General features: G+C 42.2%; 2 protein-coding genes across 3 annotated transcripts in view; one reads left to right on the top strand and one right to left on the bottom strand.

The window, feature by feature from the left end:
* LOC132991111 (L-rhamnose-binding lectin CSL2-like) overlaps positions 1-4,169 on the top strand; it is an 8,778-nt gene extending 4,609 nt beyond the window's left edge. For both annotated transcript variants that reach the window (XM_061059730.1, XM_061059729.1), the window contains exons 4-9: positions 2,714-2,849; positions 3,085-3,194; positions 3,283-3,327; positions 3,416-3,551; positions 3,697-3,806; positions 3,961-4,169. In XM_061059730.1, coding sequence (XP_060915713.1) covers positions 2,714-2,849; positions 3,085-3,194; positions 3,283-3,327; positions 3,416-3,551; positions 3,697-3,806; positions 3,961-3,983 — 560 coding nt within the window. In that variant the 3' untranslated portion in view covers positions 3,984-4,169. The remainder of the gene's footprint in view (positions 1-2,713; positions 2,850-3,084; positions 3,195-3,282; positions 3,328-3,415; positions 3,552-3,696; positions 3,807-3,960) is intronic.
* The window catches only part of LOC132991113 (uncharacterized), a 113,884-nt gene that overhangs the window by 60,891 nt on the left and 41,286 nt on the right, over positions 1-11,707 (bottom strand). The window lies entirely within an intron of this gene.

The raw sequence follows: 11,707 nt of genomic DNA, 5'->3' as shown, positions 1-11,707 counted from the left end.
TAAGTCTCTTTGTGGTGGTTTTGAGTCTCTTTGAGGTGGTTTTGAGTCTCTTTGTGGTGGTTTTGAGTCTCTTTGTGGTGGTTTTAAGACTCTTTGTGGTGGTTTTGAGTCTCTTTGTGGTGGTTTTGAGTCTCTTTGAGGTGGTTTTGAGTCTCTTTGAGGTGGTTTTGAGTCTCTTTGTGGTGGTTTTAAGACTCTTTGTGGTGGTTTTGAGTCTCTTTGTGGTGGTTTTGAGTCTCTTTGAGGTGGTTTTGAGTCTCTTTGTGGTGGTTTTAAGTCTCTTTGTGGTGGTTTTAAGACTCTTTGAGGTGGTTTTGAGTCTCTTTGTGGTGGTTTTGAGTCTCTTTGAGGTGGTTTTGAGTCTCTTTGAGGTGGTTTTGAGTCTCTTTGAGGTGGTTTTGAGTCTCTTTGTGGTGGTTTGAGTCTCTTTGTGGTGGTTTTAAGACTCTTTATGGTGGTTTTATGTCTCTTTGAGGTGGTTTTGAGTCTCTTTGTGGTGGTTTTGAGTCTCTTTGAGGTGGTTTTAAGTCTCTTTGTGGTGGTTTTAAGACTCTTTGTGGTGGTTTTAAGACTCTTTTGGTGGTTTGAGTCTCTTTGTGGTGGTTTGAGTCTCTTTGTGGTGGTTTTAAGACTCTTTTGGTGGTTTGAGTCTCTTTGTGGTGGTTTTAAGACTCTTTTGGTGGTTTGAGTCTCTTTGTGGTGGTTTGAGTCTCTTTGTGGTGGTTTTAAGACTCTTTGTGGTGGTTTTAAGTCTCTTTTGGTGGTTTGAGTCTCTTTGTGGTGGTTTTAAGACTCTTTTGGTGGTTTGAGTCTCTTTGTGGTGGTTTGAGTCTCTTTGTGGTGGTTTTAAGACTCTTTTGGTGGTTTGAGTCTCTTTGTGGTGGTTTTAAGTCTCTTTGTGGTGGTTTGAGTCTCTTTGTGGTGGTTTGAGTCTCTTTGTGGTGGTTTTAAGACTCTTTTGGTGGTTTGAGTCTCTTTGTGGTGGTTTTAAGACTCTTTTGGTGGTTTGAGTCTCTTTGTGGTGGTTTTAAGACTCTTTGTGGTGGTTTGAGTCTCTTTGTGGTGGTTTTAAGACTCTTTGTGGTGGTTTGAGTCTCTTTGTGGTGGTTTTAAGTCTCTTTGTGGTGGTTTGAGACTCTTTGTGGTGGTTTTAAGTCTCTTTGTGGTGGTTTGAGTCTCTTTTGGTGGTTTGAGTCTCTTTGTGGTGGTTTTAAGACTCTTTGTGGTGGTTTGAGTCTCTTTGTGGTGGTTTTAAGACTCTTTGTGGTGGTTTGAGTCTCTTTGTGGTGGTTTTAAGACTCTTTTGGTGGTTTGAGTCTCTTTGTGGTGGTTTTAAGACTCTTTTGGTGGTTTGAGTCTCTTTGTGGTGGTTTGAGTCTCTTTTTGGTGGTTTGAGTCTCTTTGTGATGGTTTTAAGACTCTTTTGGTGGTTTGAGTCTCTTTGTGGTGGTTTCAAGTCTCTTTGTGGTGGTTTGAGTCTCTTTGTGGTGGTTTGAGTCTCTTTGTGGTGGTTTTAAGACTCTTTTGGTGGTTTGAGTCTCTTTGTGGTGGTTTTAAGACTCTTTTGGTGGTTTGAGTCTCTTTGTGGTGGTTTTAAGACTCTTTGTGGTGGTTTGAGTCTCTTTGTGGTGGTTTTAAGACTCTTTGTGGTGGTTTGAGTCTCTTTGTGGTGGTTTTAAGACTCTTTGTGGTGGTTTGAGTCTCTTTGTGGTGGTTTTAAGTCTCTTTGTGGTGGTTTGAGACTCTTTGTGGTGGTTTTAAGTCTCTTTGTGGTGGTTTGAGTCTCTTTTGGTGGTTTGAGTCTCTTTGTGGTGGTTTTAAGACTCTTTGTGGTGGTTTGAGTCTCTTTGTGGTGGTTTGAGACTCTTTTGGTGGTTTGAGTCTCTTTGTGGTGGTTTTAAGACTCTTTTGGTGGTTTGAGTCTCTTTGTGGTGGTTTTAAGACTCTTTTGGTGGTTTGAGTCTCTTTGTGGTGGTTTTAAGACTCTTTGTGGTGGTTTGAGTCTCTTTGTGGTGGTTTTAAGACTCTTTGTGGTGGTTTGAGTCTCTTTGTGGTGGTTTTAAGTCTCTTTGTGGTGGTTTGAGTCTCTTTTGGTGGTTTGAGTCTCTTTGTGGTGGTTTTAAGACTCTTTTGGTGGTTTGAGTCTCTTTGTGGTGGTTTTAAGACTCTTTGTGGTGGTTTGAGTCTCTTTGTGGTGGTTTTAAGACTCTTTGTGGTGGTTTGAGTCTCTTTGTGGTGGTTTTAAGACTCTTTTGGTGGTTTGAGTCTCTTTGTGGTGGTTTTAAGACTCTTTTGGTGGTTTGAGTCTCTTTGTGGTGGTTTTAAGACTCTTTGTGGTGGTTTGAGTCTCTTTGTGGTGGTTTTAAGACTCTTTGTGGTGGTTTGAGTCTCTTTGTGGTGGTTTTAAGACTCTTTTGGTGGTTTGAGTCTCTTTGTGGTGGTTTTAAGACTCTTTTGGTGGTTTGAGTCTCTTTGTGGTGGTTTCAAGTCTCTTTGTGGTGGTTTGAGTCTCTTTGTGGTGGTTTTGTGATTAGGTGTTTTTATTTGTGTTTTTGGTTGTACGTGACCCTTCTTTCATTTAAATTCTATAAAAGAAACCACAACTCCAGTACCAGCTGTATCACGGGTCGTAGTATTCAGAGATGGTGTTTTAGTAAAGTTGAATGAAACAGATCCGTCTCCTCTCTTCTTCTCCTCCTGTTTTTTGTTTCAGATGGTGGTTTGATCTTAGTTAGGAACGTGAAGGTGAGTCACAGGGAGGCCGAGGTTTGTGTCGATGGCGTTCCACCCGAGCGTCTGGATGCCCCGCTCTGCTCGCCGACGCCCGTTCTCAACTTAGTAAAGAGGAGGTAAAACAAACTCGACAAGATTAATCCAAACTGTGTCTAGTTGAAGTTTAGTTTGTGATTGACTGGCCAACACTTCAGGGTGTAACCCCGCCTCTCGCCCTATGACAGCTGGGATCGGCTCCAGCCCCCCCGCAACCCTACAAGGGGAAAAGCAGTAAAGATAATGGTTGGATGGATAGTTGATCTGGTTTTTGAAATGGTTTTTAACCCTGTTATCTGTCTCTCCTTCTGTCAGGTGTAACGGTCATCACAGGTGTTGGGTCCCGATGGCGTCATGTCACGCAGCCAAACCCTGCCTGACCAGGTGTGTTTGGATGGAGACCACGTACACCTGTGAGGCTGGGAGTATGTGCATTTCCATGTTTTGTGTGTGTGTGTCTGCTTGTTATTTGGATGTAAAATTGGAAGTAGTGAACTTGTTTTCTTGTTTCAGGAATCCACTATGTGTGTCAGAAAAGGAGGGCAACCCTTTACTGTGGTGGGTTTAAGTTTATTAATCCTTAATAAACTTATTTTGATGTTGAATTCATCATATTAATTTATTGTTTGTTGTTGTCCGTCCTCAGGGTCTCAGGTGATCAAAGTGCTGATGGCTAACTATGGCAGGACCAGTAAGAAGGTGTGCAGGTACCGCGCCCCCCGCAGTCAGCCGCCCAGCACCGCCTGCAGACTCCCCAACACTCTGCAGGTGATGGCGGACAGGTGAGAGAATGTTTCCTCCTTTCTACATCATTGCTTGATAAACATGAACAGATACCAAAGATGTCCCACAGTAAAGCATAAATGAAATGCTGGAAAATCAATTTATTTGACAGTTTCTTTCATATTTCGTACTTTCTCTCTGCAGATGTGACGGTAAACACGTTTGTTCAGTCCGAGCCTCGAACCTCATCTTCTCCAACCCGTGTCCTGGGACCCGAAAGTACTTGAAGTACTCGTACACCTGCGTAGATCCGGGTACTTGTGAACCCCCACTATGTCTGTAAACTGTGAAACCATCAAGAAATGTTAGCTGAGAGGAAAATGCATCGACGAGAGCAAACATCCGAGATGATTAGAACTCTTTCTGTTACACATTTTTTAATTTTCATCTGTTTGTCGTCTTCCGCAGGAAAAACTGAGGACAGGATCTGAAGTTCAATATCAGAGGAATCATCTGACGTCTGCAGCGGCCTTTCATGAATATTGCAAGTCAATATCGCTGAGGGGAAAAGTTTCAGAAAAAAGAATCCATGGTTGAAAATATGAATGCAGTTGTAAAGCAACTGAACAGACTTTTGGTAGTGATGTTGTCAGATCAGTATAAACAGTGACGTCTGTTTACTGTGTTGTGTGGTGCATTATTCTGTCTGTGTGTGTGTGTGTGTGCGTGTGTGTGTGTGGGGGGGGTGCTAACACATTATTGAAGTTTCCATAAACAGGTGAAAACAATTCAGAATTGCAGTTTCAATTTAGATTAATTATATTTTAAATTTCACTCAATAATGTAACTCTGACACCTAGTGGTTAAAATGGGTAACCTAAATTCTAAATTCTAAACATCACAGAGAGCTGTCTCCCCCCCCCCCCCCTCCTCTCTAGAGTCCATGCTCACACAGGTCACCATGTGGTGGACTCTGAAGCTTCAGTGTTTATCCAGCTCTGCATGGGTCTGTAAACCTTTCTGTGTTCTAACCTCTCTCCATTTTTCAAAAGCATCTCCAATATTGATCCTAGTTTGAGCACGTTTCTGCTCGTGGAGCTTATTAGAAACATGCAGAGGCTTTTTAGGTCGGGTACAATCATTTCTATCTGAACCACTTCTCTTGCCCGCTTCCATCGCTGCAACACCTGTTGACCTGATAACTGCTCTCATATCTGACAAACCGAGGGGCGTCCAAAACGGCCTTGTGGCGGTGCCTTCCTTCAGCCTAACTTCTCTGGTCCAAACAAATCCAGAGCATTCAGTTCTGGGGACTTTTTGAAGAGGAACTATCCTCTAGAAAGTTCCCTGAGAGCATAACACCATGGGGACTTTTCTTTTCTCTTTTTTACCAATATTACATTTGCAGACAGAAATATTTTTCTTATTCAGCACGAGTCTGGTTCTTCTCGAAGCTTCTGCCTCTAAAAAGAAGTTTTTCCTCTGCACTGTTGCGTTACCGAGGTCTGTGCTCATGATGGATTAATGTCGGGTCTCTGTAAATAATATAACAAAGTACGATCTGACCTGCTCTTTTTGTAAAGTGTCTGCAGATAACATTTGTTATGACTTGGTGCTATATAAATAAAGACTGATTGATATTGACGGTAACATATTTTCGGTTCATGGTAACATCTTGTGATTTGAGCGCCTTAACACATCGGGGTCCTCTCTGTGTTTTATTGGGGACGTGGCTATGGGCTCAGTGTCGATAATGTAAAACTACCAAAAACCAGAATGTTTCTTTTTCTCCACATTCCAGCAGAGTTCAAGCTGAGGGATCACGATCTATTGATCAGAGATATTTGATCAATAAATCAGGAGCTGTGGGACTGGAGCTCCCCGCAGAGCGCGCCCATTATGAATCAGTGAACACTTCCAAGCAGCGCTGTCATCGTTTGTCTCTACAAGATGTATTGATCAGCCGCCTCATCAATAAATAAAGAACGGCTTCAGGGTGTTGGGAGCAAAGTGATGAAACGGACTTTATCAAAGCCGCAAAGCCTCCTCTGATCCTCGACACCGTCTGATCTCAGCTCACTTCAGCGTGACGAGGAGAATTTAAATCTATGAATCCTCATAATTATTATTTTAACAAATTTAAATAAGATGGTGCAGACTCTTAATATGGAGATGTGATCCTAAGGTCTTATCTTTACTCAAGTAATACATCATAAGTATTTGTTTACCATATATCTAATTTCAGTTCCCCCCAATATGACATCTAGTGCTTTTATTTTGAAGGTGGACAAACTGATGTGTGGTGCTTTGTATTGACGAGCAGCTGACTCAAATTACTCAGACGCTCGTCTATAAACGGATCGAGGTGAGCCGGAAAAATGTGTTTCTCTGGTGTTGACACAAGTCACAGCACAGCATTTCAATCACGGATGTTGATACTATTTATGCACCATTATCTCGACTTTGTAGAACAAGCTAACGAGCTCTGCTGAGTGAGAAAAGTGAGTGTCAGTACCGTGTGGAGCCCCCTCCTTCCTCGTTCCTCAGTCTGTTTTTGACAGTGAAGAAAATAGAAACGGGGCGTCCGGGTAAAAACGTCACCGGCAGGCAGTTAGGACACTGAAATAGAAATCAATAGAATCAGGCGGATTTTGTCGTTGACGCTCGTGCGCGTTGCATGCTGTGAGGACACGCTGTGAGAAGTGGACAGAGCCAGAGCGATGTCATCCATTGGCTGTTTGACCACCATTTTGAAACCTTTAGTTCAGCACTGTAGCTGTTGCCATCTCAGAGGAGAGAGAAGGGAAAGTATATGCTTTAAAACAAAACTTAAGCTAGCTTCATTAGCATTGTGCATCCATGAGTCAAGGAAGCTGTGATATTAACTGGGATGGTCATTTTGAATTTAGAATCTAAAACAGACTTTAAAGTTGACCCATTCTGCTGATCCCCATTCTTAACCTCACATATGTACGTAGTGTTACAATGCCGTCTGTCAGATTCTTAAAGCCCACCTCAGCGCCATGTTTTTGCAAGTTTTCCAATATGGTGACTGCCATCGTTTGGCTTCAGAAACCTATGTGTGTGTGTGTTGTGACGATGGTTTTTGTTTGATAACGACGACTTATAAGATGGTTTCTATACTGATTAGAGCTCTCAAGAACTGCCCTCAATGTTGTGCTTTGCCTCTGGTCACTTCCTGTCAGCACCTGTGTGTCCAATCAGACTCAAAGCTGATCGTTTGCTCTTACTGACATTGTTCTCTTTTTTCTAGATCCTTGCTTGTGTTGTTCTTACTCTCTGATGTACGTCGCTTTGGAGAAAAGAGTCTGCTAAGTGAATTGTAGAATGTGTGACGTCACTGAGACTACGTCCGTGTTTTATACAGAATATGGTTTCATGGCAGTTACAATACAGCTTCATGTTACAAGCGACCAAGTCTTGATGACAGGACGGCTGTCTTTATTAGAAGGCCTAACTTCCTTTGCAAGGAACTGCCTCTCACAGCAGTGCATTATGGGAAAGTGTGGCAATAACTGTAGGACAGTCGAACTCTGCGACTGCCTCTCTCTCCATCCTCCTCCTCTTTTTTCTCTCTCACCTTCTTCCTCTCATCTGGTCCTGATCAGTAACCTGCTCAGGTTTTCTCAGAATTTCATCTGCTTCATTAAAATGCTTCGCCCTCGGGCGTCTGCGTCGCTTCACAGACCTCATGCATTTACACAGGTGTTAGATAAGGTAAGACTGACACACACACACACACACACACACACACACACACACACGCAAACTTTAATCAAAGTAAAACCAGACGAGTCAGCACACTCCCTCAGCATCCCTTTCAAGGAGATGTTTGAGTTTAATGTTTGAATATTGTATTTGAACTTTTCCCCTCCAGATTCTCTTCTGTTATTGACAGTCCGGCTCCGCAGTGGCCCTTATTTACTCAGATTCACTTCGGACATTAAACCGCTTCCAGACTGGCGATAAACAATGTTCCAGACTTCATGATAAAACAACATATGCATTATAGCAACCATGGGATATTAGCTAATGTCTGTAACAGACCTGCTTAACGTGGGGACCTAAATATGGTGGTAGTGATGTAGTTAAGACCACACTAACTAAGAACAAGACATGCCCGATTCCAGAGTGCTCCGAGACTGTTTTGAAGTCGGAGACATTCAAAACAGAATGTGCAACATTTCACACATCAATAAATCAGAAATGAAGTCCATCCTGTGTAAATGTGTCTCTGAGTCATGACTGTCTACAATGAGGGAGAAGCTCGAGTCCCGCTGGCTGTGTTGTTGTCAGAGTCGTGTTTACATGGACGGGACGGCCGGCTCCTCCCCTTGTGTATAAAAGCTGTTTTAGTCAAGAACTAGAGAGAAGAAGAACATACTCACTGATTATTTGGATGTTAGTAAGAGTTTTTAGATCACGCTCATTCTGTGTCAGTTTACATGAAATGTGAAGCTACGAGCTAACTAAAGAGCGCTAACATTAGCATGCTAACACAACAATGCAGGACACAGGTGATTGCAGCTCAAGACAAGGACAATTTTGTCCGTCGCTTGCGCTTAACTATGGTGGATCCCAATTCCTTTGTGCAAACACGAGGGGAGGGGCGTTGGAGGTGTGTCTCTGGAGGTGGAGTGGAGGCTTCAGTATGGAGGAGGCGTGGCCAAACAGCAGTTTGTTTTGGTGTCATGCTGGAGCTCAAGTGCGACATCTACTGGATCAGAAAGTCGCTCATATTGCCTTAAACGGATCCAGACCGAGACAAGAGCAAGACCATGAATATCAGACAAAAACCATCATGAGATTGAACATAATAAAAGAGTGCTCTTTTTAATTAAAGTTTGATTTTAAATAAATGTGACAGTAACAAACAAGGTCTCTTTACTTTCATTTTCAAAGCATCACAAAGAACATGAGATGAATAGGTTTGTTAAGATTTAAGATATGCAGGTTCCTCTTCTCCTGTCGTCTCCATCCCGGTCCCGGACAGGGAAGGTTGCGGTCGTAACCCAGGGTGGTGGCTGGTTGGGGAATGAAACTACAACTGAAATGAATTTTTATGTTGTTTTAGAAAGGGGCATTTTACATCCTATCACAGTGATGACAGCCTATCAGGTGGTGGTCTTCATTTCAAGAATTCCAAGGCAAGACCGAGACCTTGAAGTGGTCTTGAGACCAAGATCGATCTACACCCCCCAGCACTCCTCTCTGCATTCTTAATGAATATCTTGTGAAGTTTTTGGTGAATACGGAGATGACCATGTTTTGTCATACTGCATGATGCTGCAGTATTATCCCACATGAGGGATTAAAGGTTAAACTCTTTCACAGTGGGCTGCTTTAATTAGGATTTGGAAAAGGAAGAGGCTGAAGAGAAAAATTAGATGGAGAGAGAGAAAACATTTGATTTCTTGTAGCTGCTGGTTTTCTAAATCGTCTGCTGAATAATGAATTTAATGCCCATGAAAAATGTATTATCATTTCTCCCCCTGCATTTAACCACCAGGGGAAATAATCCCTTAATCCTCAATCTCAAAATGAAAGTAAGGGTATTAACCCCCTGAGTGCTGGTTGAGTTCTGTAGAGCATGTCTGTGTTTAACCAACCAGTCCCCCACAAAGTCGATTTTTTTTATTCTATCTTGACCGCTCTTGGCGCCCAAACAGATTTTCGGTATTCACCAGAAGTCTTCTCATGCTAGCAAAGGTAGAATTTCAATTTATGTTTGTCAAATATTTAGCAATCATGGTAAACTTCTGAAAATATTTCTGAGAAACGCATTTTGAAATTATCTTTCGTTTTCACATTAGGCAGGATTGTTTCATACCGTGCCCGAGCACGCTCGCTACCCCCCCTCCCCCGCTGGTCTGCGTTCACATTAGTTACATCAGTTCTGCACCCGAGTACACTTGTGTATGAACACAGTCCGATACAGCCGGTGGCAGTATTCACACAGTTGGTTTGCAAATCTGCCAAACAGCAGAAAGAAGAAGAAGTAACCATGGCAACCACTCGCGGACTGAGTCCATCCTGCTAACTGTGGGTGTTTTTGTTATTTCTGAGATGCCAACAACAACCCTCTTCCTACTTCCGCATCTAGAGCAGCTCAGAGGAGGAACAGGCAGTGCTGTGTGGATACGACACTTTTTGAAGTGACAGGAGCCGTTTAGAATGACGTCATATAGCGGTCCACTTCCTTGTTTGAAACTTTCCTCACTTCATTAACCAGGGTATTCAAATATTGCTTTGTTGTTGTTGGTTTGGAGATTTTCTGAGTTTTGCAGCTCCAACATTTTTTATCTAAACTGTTGAAGGAATCTGAGCAAAGATGATCCTGTAAAAGTGTTTTAAAAGGCAGGCTTCTGCTTCGGCATCAAACTATACTGCAGCAGAGTGCATGATTACCTTTGAACCAAACATGGGTGTTTATATGAACTCTGGCTCCCTCTAGTGTTCACAGGCACAGATTACTTAAAGATGGGAAATTGGGGGTTACCAACAATCCAACTAAATAATTACAATAATAAACTTTTCCAAAAAACACCTTTCCAAAAAAAGGTTTACAGAGTACTTTACAGGATAAAACAACAGAATCTTTAAGTTTTAATCATAAAACAATAAGGACTGAATAAAACATCAGTAAAACATGAAACACTGTAATAAAACATAAGAAAAAAAATAAAAACAGATACAGTGGGATGATAAAAAGAAAGGATCATAGGAAGGCTAGACTATAAAAGTGTATTTTAAGAAGAGATTTGAAAGATGAAGTCTTTGCCATCCTAATCTCCTCTGGGAGGTTGTTCCAGAGTCTACGGGCCCTGGTGGCAAACTCTCTGTCACCTCTGTTTTATATTGGGACTTTGGAACCACCAGGAGAGCAGCATTTGAGGACCTTATAGCCTGTGACGGTAGATGAGGAGTAAAAAGGTCAGAAATATAACTTGGGGCCAAACCGTTCTGGGCTTTAAAAGTGATAAGTAAAAATTTTAAATCCACTCTAAACTAACTGACAGTCAGTGCAAGGATGCAAGGATACCCACTGGGTCTCATCTGCATAAAAGTTGAAACTGATGTTATGTGATCTCATGAGATGGCAGCATTTAAATAGTAAAATGAATCGGGCCAAGGACTGAACCCTGAGGAACCCCACAATGCAGCCTAGAGCCCAGACTCGACGATCCCAACACAGAAAGTCCTGTCCGTAAGGTATGACTTTAACGCACAGTATGTTAAATCAGACACCAGGGGGCTCTCAATCAAAACAATAACAAAATGTGACATCGAGGCTAGCGGGGAATCATGGGAGTTCTCTCTGCTACTCCCTCCCCCCAGGTGAAAACAATCTCTGTGTTGACTGTAGTCAAGACCAACGGGGGAAACCAACCTGAGGAAGAGAATGTTTACCGATGAGCTAATGTATCAGAGTATAATTTACATGACACTTTGGAAGGACGACCAGCGTCAGCAGCTAGAAGCAAGTCATTCATGACTTTAAGAAGGGCCGTTTCTGTACTGTGATGAGCTCTAAAACCTGATGATAACTTTTCTTTCATAAAAGCTAATAGTTGATTTGCAACTGTTTTCTCCAGAACTTTGGCCAAAAAAGGAGTTTTAGAGATAGGTCTGAAATTGTTAAAATCATTAGAATGTATGTCAGGTTTCTTCAACAGGGGTTGAATAAGGGTTGGGGCACGATGCTAGAGGATAGGGAACTATTAAAAAAGTTTAACCCTAACCCTACCCAGTATAAAAGGAAAAAATGTGTTAAAAAGTCATTTAAGAAATCTTGGGCTGGAGATATCCAGAGGACAGGAGGAGGAATTCATTTTGTTGACTGTTACTGACAGTATAGATTGACATCTCGGGGGTAGGCAGACTAGCAGTGGACCCTTTTTTTCTTGGCAAATGGAATTTCTCTGGATTGTCTTTCCTAAGTTTTAAGTTTTATTTTTGGGCTTTTTGGGCTTTTATTGGAGGGAAAGGAAAGTGTATAGAGTATGAAATCGGGAGGAGATAGAGAGCAGGGAATGACCTGTGGAAAAAGAGCCACAAGTTGGAATCAAACCCAAGATGCAAGCTTCGAGGTCACCAGCCTCTGAACATGGCTTGTTCAAACCAAACAATCAACCATAGGCGCCTTGTCTCTCCAATAGTTTTAACATTTTAAGGTAGTAGAACCCAAAACCCG

Source organism: Labrus mixtus, chromosome 16 (genome assembly GCF_963584025.1).
Source record: "Labrus mixtus chromosome 16, fLabMix1.1, whole genome shotgun sequence".
Classification (NCBI taxonomy): domain Eukaryota; kingdom Metazoa; phylum Chordata; class Actinopteri; order Labriformes; family Labridae; genus Labrus; species Labrus mixtus.
The sequence above is the reverse complement of the archived record's forward strand: the minus strand, read 5'-3'. Positions and strand labels throughout refer to the sequence as shown.